Source organism: Sycon ciliatum, chromosome 7 (genome assembly GCF_964019385.1).
Source record: "Sycon ciliatum chromosome 7, ocSycCili1.1, whole genome shotgun sequence".
In the NCBI taxonomy this organism is placed as follows: domain Eukaryota; kingdom Metazoa; phylum Porifera; class Calcarea; order Leucosolenida; family Sycettidae; genus Sycon; species Sycon ciliatum.
The window spans coordinates 18,381,625-18,397,847 of NC_088649.1; the positions used below are offsets into that span (position 1 = coordinate 18,381,625).

General features: G+C 48.1%; 1 protein-coding gene across 2 annotated transcripts in view; it reads right to left on the reverse strand.

Moving 5' to 3' along the window:
• The window catches only part of LOC135821148 (uncharacterized), a 127,467-nt gene that overhangs the window by 84,830 nt on the left and 26,414 nt on the right, over window positions 1-16,223 (reverse strand). For both annotated transcript variants that reach the window (XM_065334212.1, XM_065334211.1), the window contains one exon: window positions 3,231-3,302. In XM_065334212.1, coding sequence (XP_065190284.1) covers window positions 3,231-3,302 — 72 coding nt within the window. The remainder of the gene's footprint in view (window positions 1-3,230; window positions 3,303-16,223) is intronic.

The following is a 16,223-nucleotide window of genomic DNA, read 5'->3' on the forward strand; positions in this document are numbered from 1 at the left end:
CCTGGGAAAGTTGATTTTTGCATGAAATGTAACCCAATTTGTATTTCGTATGGATACTCGAAAACCCATTCGCGTAGTATGGGACTTCTGCTTATCGTAGACCCTTGAAATTTGGTATGCCTGGAGATCATACCACAGTGTCTCCTCCGTCAAATATTTGAGTCGAACACAATAACAAAACTTTCGGCATTCTTTGTTGCCGTGATGCGTAGCTCGTGCTCTTCTTCGTTGCGCTTTCCTTCCCCTCTTGGACCTTTCCGAACCTGAGCCATCCAAGTTGGAAGGTTGTTGGTTTGCGCCTTGGAGAAGTGTTGGAGCTAGGTGTCAGGTCGCCGGATTTCTCAATACTCCTTGTCAGTTTTGTGCCATTTTGTCACACTCGCTGACTGTATAAGATCTGGTTACGTTGGTGGACAGTTAGTCATAACTCGTAACATTTTGTCCTTCTCCTTTTTCATCATAATTTAATTGGCTCACCATCCGAGTTGAACAATAACATAACATGAGATTATGGGTGTACGAAATTAGGATACCTGAATGGACTGTGAGCACCTGGTTCTACCCCCTAACCGGGTCGCTGACCTGGCTAACCCGGCTCTGGAGCATACACTGAGTGTGCCGGGCACTGCGACTCGGTGTTTCAGCACAGCTGTGGTCCTTCGTTCAGGAGAATAGACCAGTTTTCAAAGGTTGCAAGTAGACCTTGTTCTTCGCTGCAATGCGGGAGAAAACTTTCAAGCAATTGACTATGATTTCCACTTGAACGGAGATTTGACAAAAGCAACTCCGGGGGACAGGTCAACAGACGCGGAAGAACACATCTGTGGAGTCCAGACGAGGCTGCAAGGACAACTGAAAACCTCAGCATCAAAAGGAAGCATGTGAGGTGGACTCACCAGTCTTTGCGCGCGACTGCGGTAGATGTGTGCATGGCGGCGCAGGTGCACACCTACGCTGTAGTACATAGCTAGATACCCGTGCGCAACGTGCATGGTACTCGAATTACGTAGATGTGTGCGTGTGGAGCAGGGGTTACTGCACTCCGTGTAGGCATAGAGTCACCGTGACTGCGGGTTGTTTTCACTTTGCATGCTACTATACGTATTCCCACTAGGGCACATACTAATGTTGTAGTACGTTATTTTGTGTACGTCGTGTGTACGTCATGTTGGTGCATGCGCATGTTGCTGTGGTGTAAAAAGCTGTCTTCGTCTTGAGTTCATGATGTCTTCGTCTTGAGTTCGTCTTGTCTAGTTGTGTTTCTTCGTCGTGTCAATAAACAGTCTTTATAAATGTAGTCATCGTCGTCCCCTTTGTACAAGTGTGGAGATGGCACGGGACTGGGAGCAGGCAGAGAAAAGCGAGTTACAACATTGGTGGCAGCGGTAATGGAAATTTGTAAATCTCAACTTCTGGATTCGTCCTGCGTGGCCTTCGCTCCCAGTTTCCGATGTCATCTCCAGTCGTCCTATCGTCACAGTTTTGTCCGTCTTGAAGAAGTTCGTCCGTCGTCCTCGTCCTTCATCATTCGTCTCTCCCGTCTCTTGGCAGTCGTCGTCACTGGTGGTCCCGGACACGACGTAAAACTGTGCCCAGAAGAAAAGTTTAAAAAAAGAAGAAGGACGGATGGTCCCGGACACGACGTAAAACTGTGCCCAGAAGAAAAACTGAAACAGAAAAAAAAGAAGGATGGAAGGTGAAGGCTGCAGTGTGAGGATGTGGACGCTGAGCAGCGCTTTGAGATGGCGGACGGCATGGCAGACGGCGTGAGGAGTTTCGTTGGTGAGAGGGTACGTGTGTTGTTGTGAACGTGATGAGTATGTGAGTTGTGTATTTTTCTGTTCTCCCAACATTTTGTTCTTTATTATTTGCTCTCCTCGAGGGTAAAGAGGCGCCCGCACAGCGCGTGTGTTCTGTTTGTTTTTTGATTTGCTCTTCTATGAGGATAACTAGAGGCCCCCACAGAGCCAGTGGATTTTGTTCTTTTTGTTATTCCTATGATTTGTGCTCTCACATTTTTAGAATTGTTGCGTGATCGTGAGGTGGTGTGTTGTGTGAAGTAGAGTTTTTGAGGTTATCAGTTCCTACACGTGTGACAGCGATCGTGGCTGGTGTTCTGGGTGGGCAGACAGATTTTTGTAATCTGCAGTGCAGGCAGAGGTATTTTATTTATGGGTGTGACTGGTGTGGTATGATTGAGTGATTTGTGTGATCTTTTCCTCTTTTTTACTCTGTTTTATTATTAGAATCGAGGACGATTCTACTCTTGGGAGGGAGTTATGTTGTAGTACGTTATTTTGTGTACGTCGTGTGTACGTCATGTTGGTGCATGCGCGTGTTGCTGTGGTGTAAAAAGCTGTCTTCGTCTTGAGTTCATGATGTCTTCGTCTTGAGTTCGTCTTGTCTAGTTGTGTTTCTTCGTCGTGTCAATAAACAGTCTTTATAAATGTAGTCATCGTCGTCCCCTTTGTACAAGTGTGGAGATGGCACGGGACTGGGAGCAGGCAGAGAAAAGCGAGTTACAACACTAAGTTGTGCCTTAGATCGAGTACGCAGCTGTAGTCTTTTCTCATTTCACTCACCAGAAGCTGTATTTGTTCATCTTGATCTCATCGGCAAGCTGCTGATCTTCTCTCTAGAGATAATGCACAGTTTGTACACATTATTGTCCTTCTTTTTGCTTCTTCTTGAGACTCTTCTTGGAGTAAGAGTAAAAATCTGGTCTTCTGAGTGTGGTGTAAGTGGGATGTACGTGAGAGGCCTGATTGCGTGAACACGAGAGTAATCGGAAGAGCCCATCGTCGGCACTAAAAAAACCGACGACAAACGAAGTTCAAACGAATTTTTTGGGCACGACTATGCGCCTTGCAGTGTTGAGCCACAGGGGATGTTCACGCTTTGGAAAATACTGCTTGTGGCAGTGATCACTGCACATGCAATTTGTCAAAAACTTCAAGCGTATTCGTGTTTGGCTCTTCGGCGCTCTGCAAATTCGCATCGCGCTATATCAAGTGGTATGCCAGAAGAAAGCGTATTTCCTCAGCTTTCCAGGGAGCTATCATTTGCGATGATTAGAGAAAGGACACCAGAGTAACGATAAGTTAAACACGGTTGTACATGCACTGCATAAATGCATGCACTAGCATGATAGTTAAACCCGTCATCGGGAATACAGTGCACACTTTCGGTCGAGTTATCTCGTCATCAGTTATCAAAGGGACAGTACTCACAAAGTCTGAAGATTTGGCAGGGTGTTGAAAGCATCCTTATCAATGGTCATTAGGCTCGCATTGATAAAAAGCCTATGAAACAGAATAAGTGCAAAAAACTCAAGGAATTGTAGAATGTACGTGTATCATAACAGGGATGAATTTACTGTCATACTTTTGGATAGTAGTTTCTGCTATACGATAATCACAATTGTGTAGCAGTCTTTCATTTTGTTTGGCATTTTTCTTTGAAGGTTGGGTGTTTCCCACATTGTCGTTCTTGAGAGTGATACCTGAAAGCCGATTTGCAAACAAAAAATGAAGCGTACATATGCACGCAGATTGAGAGTACCTGCACCACATAATTATACTGCACTGTACGCATGTTACTTGGCAGACCAGGCTAGGCATGGATAGCCTGTATGTATCGCAGTTTTCTGCACGTCACGGTGACAGATCGATTTTACATCGCAAACTGCGATGCGATACAGGATAAATTCATCCTGGCACAATCATTTATCTACTGTGCTTGTTCTGTTGGAATTACTGAATCATTCGTTTGTCACAGAGCGCTAAATAGCAGTTTGTTACAATTACTGTAAAAGCCATAATATTATATAATTATAATGAAGTGCTGACTCTAACGAGTTAACGAGGAGAAACCTGTTGTTAAAATAGAAATCGTTATACAGAAATCGATACATACTGCCCTATTGAGCGTTGAGAATGAGTGAGAATCGTTACCTTTGGTACACGTAAACTAGTCACTTCTGGGAAATCGTTATATATGCGCCTCGTTAGAATAATGGCTTTTACAGTACAGGACTGATTGTTACAAGCAGTTTACAAGCTACTAAACAGCTGTTGTTATCATCACACAAATTACGCATCTATGATCGACATCCACTGCTGGGAGAGTACGCGTGTGCTCGAGTCTCATCCTGAGCACGTTTTTCGTCCTTTTTCCAGCTCCAGTATAGCTGTATTTTTCATTGAAAAGCCGTCCTCGATTGTTGTGCTTGTTGTTCAAATGAAGTGGACATTCAGTCAAGAAGGCAGAGGACATATTAGGACGGCCACACAGAGGCACTTTGCGATTTTCCAAATATAAAATACTGTACGCATGATGCAGAGTTCAATTTGTGCGATATCAAAATTGTTTGCGATCTACCACATCGAGCAGAACTGGATCCTACTCACAAGCTTACGGACGGTTAGGTTGCCGACATGACAAATGATCTCTGGCTTCACGAGACGCCAGAAGTCGGAAACCATGTCCTTTGCCGCGACGTACATCTCCCAAAAGAATTCCATCTTCGTCTCAAAAGGCTTGAAATACGCCAAATTCAACCGAGCCTGTCCGTCTCACGCTTTCTCAGATCGAATCATTTTTGTTGCAGCAGTTGCAGAGCAGATCCCGCCACTACTTCAACAGGGTATGGCTCTAAAGCATGACTGGAACAAGCCATATCTAGGTTGCAAGGTACCCCCCTAAGGAAGAAATTTCCATGGTGGAAGGTACACTGCGAAGAAAATTTCAAAATGTATGTTTGTCAAAACAAACTGGATATATCTCCTTAATTTGCTCATCACCCGATGTTTCTCTCTTTCTCTCCCTTTCTATCTCCCTTTCTATCTCTCTCTCTCTCTCTCTCTCTCTCTCTTTCTCTCTCTCTCCTCAAAAACCAATCACGACAACAACCAAAACAATGTGTAACTCAATATCAACTGGAAATGGAATATCATCAAACATCCAAATACTATCTTATATTACCCAAATACCATAATATCATTATGATTTGAACTCGGATGGTGAGCCAATAATATTATTATAGTTATGATGAAGAAAGGAAAAGGACAACATGTTACGAGTTATGACAAACTGTCCACTAACGTAACCAGATCTTACACAGTCAGCAATTGTCAGTTTTGTGCCATTTTGTCGCACTTGCTGACTGTATAAGATCTGGTTACGTTGGTGGACAGTTTGTCATAACTCGTAACATTTTGTCCTTTTCCTTTCTTCATCAAAGTATCCGAACGTTTTCGGTCCCTTCTCATCAAGGATTTTACTGGGAATGGCTCAAGTTGGAAAGACTAAAACTTATATAGCGTAAAGATATGAGATAACAACACTCATGACAAGGTGGACAATTATCAAGTTCAGCACGACACAAAACTCGAAGGAAATAATAATAGTGACAAGAACATAGTGAGCAAATTAAGTTACATTGTTAACACCTCGATGAGTAATAAGTTTTAGTCTTTCCAACTTGAGCCATTCCCAGTAAAATCCTTGATGAGAAGGGACCGAAAACGTTCGGATACTTTGACAAGTGCCTTATTTTGACTGGTTGTGTGTTTGCGTGGATACTTACGACCCAACACGTACCTTCGTTATTAAAGTATTATCCGCCTCCGACCTCTTGTAAAAATTATTATTATTATTTATTATCACTCTCTTATTATTGACCCCCACAGAAACTTGTGATCTCTAAAGCGGGATTCACAGAAGCTTTTTTGCGATGCGACACGCGATGCGACAGGCGCGAAACCGGGAAAACCCCAAATCGCAGCCTTGTCGCACCCCACGCAACTGCCGCAACTGGGCCATCGCAGAAGTTGAGCTTGGTTCAACTTTTGCGATGCGACAAGCGATTTGGCGTACGATTTTGACCTTTTCTACAGCAAAGTTGTACAAAGGTTCAAGAGTTGCCTATAAATTTGTACAAGTTGGATCAAACCGCGCGAATATCATGGTGATGTAGCCAAATCAGCAAGATTTTGTCGCATCACTGACTTCTTCTGTGAATGGTATTTCGCGAGTTCGCATCGCACGCGTCCGTCGCAGATCGCGTCGCATCGCGTGTCGCGTGTCCGGAGTCTGAAGGACCTGGAGACACTGTGATTGGTGGCTCGGAACAGGCAATCATTTAACGATATAATCGCACAGGTCACATTGTAGAGTGCAGATCACCTAGTGCTTTCGACAATAATGACGTACTTCCACATTATGGGAATTTGGTATAACCCCACGCCCGTCATTGTTGTATATTCGAGAATAACGTGGATTTCCCCAACAATATATTTTCATTTTTGCTATCCTCTCCCATGCCGTTGTACACAAGCGGCTTGCCGCGGATATGTCGATAAAAATAAATAAAAAACTTGGGGGTTAACCGAAGCTGTCCGGGCCAAACTCGATGCCTTTCATCGCCGACAGCTAAGGAATCTGCTCGGAATTAAGTATCCCACTATCATCTCAACCACTGATCTATATGCCAGGTGTCAGGCAGTGCCGGTTTCCCGGATGATTCAGAAACGCCATATGTCCATGCTGGAACATGTGCTTCGACTGGATTACGACACCCCTCCACGAAAAGCAATGGGGAGCTAGCTGGCGCATACTGGGCCAGGCAAGAGGGGCCGACCACTCACCACCCTCGCTACAACAATCAAACACCCTAGTAAAATAAATAAAATAATAATAATAATAATAACTGGTTTGAGGGAAAGAGACATAATAATAATAATAATAATAATAAACATGACCTGGCAGGGAAGCATATTGCCATGGCAAATACGAAAGATTTGCAGAACTTGAGGGAGATGGCTGGCGATAAGCGTGCCTGGAGCCAGTTGTGGAAGTGAATGATAGGGCATTGGTTTGTAGAACTCCAGTCCATCAGGGGCTGAGACGGTTGTATTGTCCAGGATAACTCTGCCATCATCAATAATCAGAAGCCCTCTAAATACCAGTACAGATATGCAGGTGCTAATGCATATAGTGTAAAGTACGATGATGATTGTGTCAAGTGTCACGTAAGAGGTGTGTATCGCACACCGCTCACACTCCCCCACTCAAACTCAACAATATAAACACTAACTCAAAATGGAGGCACACCATGCCGACTCAAAGAAAATGTTTCCGCGACAGCCGGCCTCCCACCCAGCATTCATGTGACCTGCCTGGTTCGCCACCAAGCATCTCAGGTCAGAGTCAGACCTCCCCCGCACTCTCGTTATCGTCCGACGCATCCGCTTCGGCGCCACTACAGGCCGAGCTTGATCCATAACGGACCCGCCGGGGGTTTACTGCCAGAAACTTGGTTGGCCGTCTAACTCTTCCACTCCTGCGAATCGGGGTTGTCTCCTGGGCAGCTCCACTTGGAGAAACGTCAAGCTCCCCCTCCGTCCCCGTTTCGTTGGTGCTGCTACTGTGCTCCCAGCTCAACCGCTGAGAGGGTGCGGCCTCTAGCTCATTGTAGTGTCGCTGTAGCGTGCGAGTAAGGGCATTGGGTCCGCAAGGCTTCACCAGGTAGGTATTGCGAGTCCTGTGCACAACTGTATACAATTCAGACTTGTGTGCGTGAAGCTTTCCTTTCGTGCGCTGTGCAGGTTGGAGCTTGATTCTCACGGTGTCACCAACAGCATATCCACACCTCGCCTTCCCGCCAACTCTCACCCTCCTGGCCTCCTGAGCATCGCTGATCCGGCGCTTCACCCGTTGGAAAACTCTGTCCATTCGTTCCACCGCACGTGATAGTCGCTGTCCTGTTGGTTGTGGTACTGCAAACTGTTCTGGTCTGTTGGGGTGCTGATGGAACAGGAGTTCGTATGGACAGCAGCCGGTAGTAGCATTCTTTGACGTGTTGTGCGCATACTGTACGGAACGCACTGCCTCTGGCCATGCCGCTGGGTTGTCATCACACACACAGCCCACATTATCGATCAGTTGATTCTGCCGTTCGACCTGACCATTAGACTGGGCATGGTTCGGGCTGCTCAATGCCTGCCGAATGCCTATGGCTGAGCACATTTCCCGAAACACCGTTCCTGGGAAGTGTGAGCCCTGGTCGCTCTGGATGGTCACCGGAATGTCGAACACCATAACCCAATGCTCTAGTAGGGCCTTCGCTGCCGTCTCTGCCGTGGCGTCTGCTGTAGGGATAAGTATCGCGTATCGCGTCAATACATCTTGTACGGCCAAGATATAGCGAAACTGATCCGGCACAGACGGCTGAAATGGGCCAACGAAATCAACCTGTATCCGTGCGAAAGGTGCTGCGGGTATATCCGTCTTCTGCAGCTCCGCCTTGTCCGGATGTTTGGGGCGCTTGTGCCGCTGACAAGCTGCGCATCCTTTCACGTACATTGCCACATCTTCTGACATGAAGGGCCACCATACTATGTCCCGAATGCGGTCGTTCGTCCTGTTTCGGCCCATGTGACCACTGAGCGGTGCATCATGCACCAGCTCTAGGAACTTCCGGCGCAACGAACAGGGTAGAACCACCACCTGGATTTTCCTCCGACCCAGTGGCTTCTGTTTCGTAGATCTGCCCTTCGAATCCGAGTAGCGCAGGACTCCATCCGTGCCAATCCTCAGTCGTGCCCTCTTCCTCAGGATGCACTTAGATTCCTCCTCCAGCGAGCCCACTGAGCCCGGCTCCCTCAGCTCCCTCATCACCGGGCCTAGCGCTGGACACTTGTGCTGTGCTTCGGTCAGTTCCTGGATGGAGAAGAGCGTGGTGAGCTGGTGGATGCCGTCATTCTTACTATCCTCCTGCTGAACGCTTAGGCACTGCATGACTTTTGGTAGCTCGGCGTGTCCAATCCGGGACAAAAAATCCGCCATACTCAGTTCGGGTGAAGTTCCTGGCCTGTGGATGGGTCTCATCGGGAACTGTTGTAGATAATCCAGCCATCGTGCACGTCGCCCATGGATCTCATCCATTGCCAGGCTGTTGATCCATTTGAGTGCCGCGTGGTCGGTGATAAGGTCAAATGGCTGGCCGGAGAGATAGACCCTAAACTTCTTGATGGCCAGGATCACTGCCAGCAGCTCGCGGTCCGTGACAGGGTAGTTCCTCTCTGCCTGCGTCAATGTGTGGTGGAAGAACGCTACCGGCGCTAGATGCTTGCCGTCTCGTCGCTGTGCCAGCATTGCACCGGTACCGACATCCGATGCATCCGTTACTAGTATGAACGGCCTCTTCATGTCCGGTAACTGCAAAACCGGTGCTGGGGCGACCTGTCGCTTTAGCGTCTCAAATGCTAAACTTGCCTTCTCACTCCATTGAAGCAGCGTGCTGCGAGGACTCTTCATCATTTCGTACAGCGGTTTTGCAATGGTCGCCATGCCTGGGATCCAGCACTGAACGTATGAAAAGGCGCCCATAGCCTTCCGGAGCATAGTAACAGTTGTAGGCTTAGGTGTGCGGAGCAACGACTGAGTTCTGGCCTCGGAGATGCGCATTGTGCCTGCTGCTATTACGTGCCCAAGGAACTCCACCTCCCGCACACCGAAACAGCATTTGTCGGGGTTCAGCAGTACACCAGCCGACCTGAGTTTAATGAGCACCTCCCGCAACCGGCCGTTGTGCTCCGTCCAGCTGCGTCCACATACCAGCACGTCGTCTAGGTAGCATAGCGCAGCCGTCCAATTGAGTTCGCCCAGAATCGCTGACATCAGACGCTGAAAAGTCGCCGGGGCTCCCGATAGGCCAAACGGGGTGCCCTGACCAGTCCATTCATACTGGCCATCCGGTGTGACGAAGGCAGTCTTGGCCGCATCCTCACGACGCATGGGCATTTGATAGTAGCCGGATTTCAAGTCAACCGTGGAGAAGAACTGCGCTTCAGTCAACTGATCCACCAAGTCGTCTATCAGAGGCAGTGGGTGATGCTGGGGATGACTGTCTGCGTTTAGCCTCCGGTAGTCCATTGCCAGTCTCAGTCGGCCATTCTTGCGCCGAGCAGCCACTATTGGAGCAGCCCATGGCGAAGTAGACTCCCGGATCAGTCCCTGTTGAATGAGGTACTCGACTTCGTCCCGCACCTCCTTCCGTGCGTCCGGTGCCATCCTACGAGGTCTTGACCACTGTGGTGCTGTATCCCTCTTGAGGTGTATTTCATGCTGGATGCCAGTTCTTGCCGTCGGTAGCTGATCGCCTTCCGCCCAGAACACATCGCCATATCCGCTGACCAGCTCCTGAATCTCCTGCTTCTTGCTGTCCTGTAGGCTTTCATCCAGCTTGTACCCCGTTACCTGCCGCCTCGGCTCATCACTCTTCGCCGGGTTCTGCAGCGACATTTCGAATTCAGCACGTGCTATTCCCACCACCTTTCCTTTTTGCAGTACTGCTTCACTGTTCCCTGCATTCACCATGCGTACCGTGGCCCCGAATGCCGTGGGACGCAGCAGACAGCACATTGCTCTGACTGTGTCGTTGCTGCTTGCCATGGTTGGCTCGAGGAGGTATTCCGCACTGGGCGTCCGACCGTGAATGTGCATGGGACCAATGCCTCCTCGCCCGGTTTAACCTTGATCGCGTCCTGCACCATGACCCTACACACTCCTGTTGGCCGGTGTGCTCGGTCTAGAGGGCGGGAGTTGCGATATACTGTTTCCAGTTTCAGGTGGTGTCCCTGCGTGATCAGCGTGCTGTTTGGCCAGTCCCAGGTTTGCTTTCCCAGCCGACTCAAGAAGTCTGCGCCTCCTATCATGGGCACCACCAGGTCTGTCACTACGTGAAACGGGTGGCTGGTGACAATGACCCTACCCATCCGAACCGTCATCCGTAGCACACCCTCCACCTTGACCACATTGCCGGACGCAGCTCTTGGGTTCGACTGTGATGTTGGCTGTATATGCTGCTTCTGGTGTTCGCTGAGGTGTGCCTTGCTGATTAAGCTGATGTCTGCACCCGTGTCCAGGAGCATGCTCACCTCTTGACCCCCCATCTGCGCACACACAAACGGACTCCGTCGCAACCCCTGCACGTACTGGGTCTTCGGCTCAGTCTGCAAATATTGCCCTCTGTTACCGCCGGCCTGCAGGCTGGGCCGGCTCGTACGCTGCTCGGCGTGTGCCCGTGGCCTCCAGGTTGGTGACTCCCTCTTCCTCGACGGGCAGTCCCGCCAGCCTCCTCTGTGATTCTGTGACCCACAGACCAGCATTTCCAATTGCCCGGTCCTGGTCGTCTCCCGTCTGTGGAGTCCGAGTGGCATCTGTACGCAGTGCAGCGACTTGTTCTCTCAACTCTGTGACCTGGGTCCTTAGCTCATTCACCACAGGGTCTGTCTGCAGGATGTTTGCGCTCGCCTGTGAGGTCCTACTATCCTCGGCTGCCCGCCAACACGACCCGAGCCTAGTCGCTTTGGACAGCACTTCCTCGTACGCCTTGGCCGTGCTCGTCTCCTCCTTGATGAATCCAAACACCTGTAGTTCTTCCTTTAGCCGTTGGTCCCGCACACTGCGCACAAACTTTGATAGTACTCTCTCCCGCCAAGCCTCGTCCGAGAGGTTCGGGAATGCAGTGCCAGCCAGCTGTTGTAGACGACTGAGGAAAGCTGGAGTCGTTTCTCTCCCTTCCTGGAACGATTCTTCGAAATCGTTAATGTAGGCCACCCTGGCCTTAGTGTGGCCATACCGTGACTCCAGCAGCTTCATGACTTCCTCATCATCCTTAAGGGCATCTTTGTTCTCGTCCTGGCTCAGCCACAATAGCGGTTCCTCCCGGAGCTGTTGCATAATCATTCGAGCCCGGAACTCCTTATCCTCCGCCCATAGTTTGGCCTCTCCTGACACGTCCTTCAGCTTGTCGTTGAGAGCCTTTGTATTCCCGTATGCAGCGACGAACACTCTCCACTCGCTCAGTGTTGTGGATGCTCCAAACTCGTGCTTGAACTTCGCTGCCATCCTCTTCCTTGCGTTGAATCTAGCCGCTGCCACCAGTGAGACGGTTGTATTGTCCAGGATAACTCTGCCATCATCAATAATCAGAAGCCCTCTAAATACCAGTACAGCAATACAGGTGCTAATGCATATAGTGTAAATTACGATGATGATTGTGTCAAGTGTCACGTAAGAGGTGTGTATCGCACACCGCTCACAGGGCGTAGGAAGCAGATTTCCAATGGTCGGGCGGATTTTTAGCTCGTGAAGGTCGCGATTTTTTAATTTAACTCCGCCCAGTACGACTACTACAGTATTCACTTCGTCTTGAAGGTTAGACATGGGGAAGTTGCCATACAGGGGTTGTGAGCCCGCCTTTCGGCACCGGGAATACAGCTCGCTTGACTGTCTCTACTGAGTGAAGAGGGCGATTTTACTTGTCAAAGGATTGTTATGGACAGATACCGTGGTATCATGGAAGACTTGAGGTTATACTACAGTAGTATACTCCTGAAGTGCATGCAGAAGCAAGTAGATGTATTCGAATTAGGGCTGAAACGATCATCCAGTTAGCCCAATCGATTACTCTTTATCATAACGATCGATCATTCGATCATAATCTTTAGAGGCCGCACCGGGAATATGTACGTGGAATGGCCAAAAGTGGTAATAATTATGTACAAAATTTTGCACAAAAAAAGTGTTATGATTGTATGTAGACCGGAAGCAAACTTGACCTTCGAGCTTCATACTCCAGCTTCGTTGACGTTGTACTACACTAGGACTGTACTCGATGTTTGAACTCGCGCTGCATGCACTGCGTGTACTACATCCTGGACGGCTGCGACGCAGTGCGTGCAGTGTGTAGTACTCTGTACTAGACACTCTTCGCTGCATGCACTGCGCGTATAAGAAATTAAAAAATTTAAAAAAGGTAAAATAATCGTAATCGGTAATCTAAACGATTGCTCGATCGTTAGAGTTATCAAACGAGTACTCGATTATCCGGTATAATCGTATCAGCCCTAATTTGAATTGACAAATTTCCACTTAAAACTGTCCGAATTGGGAGAGCTGCTGCTCACTTCCATGCGCAAATTACCGTGCCGTACTCTTCTGGCACTAGCCGTCCAGCAGTTTCTTGTGGACATTCAGGAACATCAGATCAGGTGATTGAGCCTTTCCTGGCGGGTTGTACTGCGTTAGGGGCTGGTCACACTGAGGGAAAATTTTGAAAAAATCCGTGGTCACCATGGATATTTGCCGCTGAGCGGGAGATTTGAGAGATTTAATCCACTCGATGAAAATCAGCTCGAGGCCCCGCTTTTCCGCCGAATTTTATAATCATCCGCGGCTTCCACTGGATTTCTTTGAGTTTCCTTGTTTTTTATTGCGTTCTGAAGTGGAGCGATACTCTAGAGGCTGTGCTGATGCAGCTCTGGCCCAGGAGCGGGGCGGACAGACCGCCAGAAGCGAATGGTGACAAAAATATTGCTCGCGTGAGTGAGATTTTTTCGTTGTGCGTATGCAGTGTGGCCGTGATGAAAAGCAGAACAAATTATTCCCCGTTTATAATCTGAGGATTGTTCCCTCAATGTGACCGCCCCCTAAGTAGCACTTGATCCTTGACCTCCGCATGATTGAAAACGAGCTTGCTGCCTTTTTTTTGGCGAAACATTGGTCCGGCGGCCGCCGGACCTGCTGGACCTGTTCCTATGCCCTGTCCATGATCACCAGCTGCGTTCAATATTCAACAATAGAATTTCATTCCTAGCAAACCAGCCGTGTTTTAATATTTGAATATTCATATATATATTTACCGCTAGCTCATTACGATATGCTTCTCGGCAATCAGAAATGCAGAGGCGGAACGAGGTATTACTTTTGCTAAACAACATATTTTATCTCTATTACGCAAACCTGAACAATAATAAATAATAATAATAATTCAAAGGATCTGTCGGGGAAGTGAACTGCCTGAAAAGAGAAAAAAACGCCAAACCCACCAGGACTCGAACCTGGGACCCTGCTTGTCATGAGCAATGCTCTAACCACTGAGCTATGGGACCAGGCTGAACCCAGAAGGCGCTGACAAGTTTTTCACTCCAAAGGCAGCTCACAACACGTGCCACACATACTGATGGCACTTGGGTCTTTTTCCCTCCCCCCAGGGGACCAACCACGGTCAGTTTCTGGAAACTACCAGAGGTGAAAGAAAGTGATTAAATTTGGAAAGGATTGGGAGAACTTCAAATTCAAAGGATCTGTCGGGGAAGTGAACTGCCTGAAAAGAGAAAAAAACGCCAGACCCACCAGGACTCGAACCTGGGACCCTGCTTGTCATGAGCAATGCTCTAACCACTGAGCTATGGGACCAGGCTGAACCCAGAAGGCGCTGACAAGTTTTTCACTCCAAAGGCAGCTCACAACACGTGCCACACATACTGATGGCACTTGGGTCTTTTTCCCTCCCCCCAGGGGACCAACCACGGTCAGTTTCTGGAAACTACCAGAGGTGAAAGAAAGTGATTACATTTGGAAAGGATTGGGAGAACTTCAAATTCAAAGGATCTGTCGGGGAACCACGACCAACCAGTTCACTTCCCCGACAGATCCTTTGAATTTGAAGTTCTCCCAATCCTTTCCAAATTTAATCACTTCCTTTCACCTCTGGTAGTTTCCAGAAACTGACCGTGGTTGGTCCCCTGGGGGGAGGGAAAAAGACCCAAGTGCCATCAGTATGTGTGGCACGTGTTGTGAGCTGCCTTTGGAGTGAAAAACTTGTCAGCGCCTTCTGGGTTCAGCCTGGTCCCATAGCTCAGTGGTTAGAGCATTGCTCATGACAAGCAGGGTCCCAGGTTCGAGTCCTGGTGGGTCTGGCGTTTTTTTCTCTTTTCAGGCAGTTCACTTCCCCGACAGATCCTTTGAATTTGAAGTTCTCCCAATCCTTTCCAAATTTAATCACTTTCTTTCACCTCTGGTAGTTTCCAGAAACTGACCGTGGTTGGTCCCCTGGGGGGAGGGAAAAAGACCCAAGTGCCATCAGTATGTGTGGCACGTGTTGTGAGCTGCCTTTGGAGTGAAAAACTTGTCAGCGCCTTCTGGGTTCAGCCTGGTCCCATAGCTCAGTGGTTAGAGCATTGCTCATGACAAGCAGGGTCCCAGGTTCGAGTCCTGGTGGGTCTGGCGTTTTTTTCTCTTTTCAGGCAGTTCACTTCCCCGACAGATCCTTTGAATTTGAAGTTCTCCCAATCCTTTCCAAATAATAATAATAATAATAATAATATTGAAGGCTGTCGGTTAGCGCTACGGAGATGTGTTGAAGCTAGGTGTCAGGACGTCGAATGTCTCAGTACTCTTGTCAGTTTTGTGCCTAGTTATTGCACTTCAACTGACTGTATATAGCATCCAGTTACAGTGATGGAGAGTTAACTCGTATCCATATGTCCTTTTCCTTTCTACATTTATTTATGGCTCAATAATAATAATAATAATAATTTTTGAAAGGTTTGGGAGAACTTCAAATACAAAGGATCAGGTGGGGAAGTGAACTGCCTGAAAAGAGAAAAAAATTCAATACTTTTGACTCATGTCCTAATTGGCTGGTGGTGACTCTTGCGTAGATGCATGCGAGACGATACAATTTTTGTAATATTTTCTGCCTCCCTCCTAGTTTCAAATAAAAATAAAAATAAAAATATAAGGCTTGGTGAGAGAGACTACTCAATGCCTTCGGACTGTGCAGGGAGGAGATCTGGCTATAGTGCAACAGAAGGCTATCCAAGGTTCGGTTAAAATTCTAAGAATTGTCCTTAAGAGAGCATGTCTGAGAAAACCAGAACATATGTGCAAGTCGATCTCTCAGATTTCGCTCAAATTTTGCAGGTAGGTTTGCTTTGGGGTGTAGATCGACATTCCAAAGCCCGCGCAAAATCTTTTGAGGGGAACCATGAAATTGGCACACCCCTCAATATTGGCCCAATATTGGCACGATTTATGGGTCTACAAACGAGCCACGGCACAGCGTACAAGAACAAGCTACGAACAAAACTCCATCAAGCCAACATTACCTCACCTTAAAAGAGTTCTTGGGGCAGCACCACTTAGCCATGCCAGCATCCCAGAAGACGAGGGTAATCATCCCTTGACGCCACAAATGATCGTCTTGAAAATAGCCAAATTACAAGGCTATGTTACTGCTCAAAACTCATGACGTGAACAACCCACCCGTGGGCTGTGGACCCTTCCCCCGGCACCACACAACCCTCTCACTCATCGACTCCTGGTTACACTTTCACTTGAAAATAGGGAAATACTGGTACCAGTGATATGGA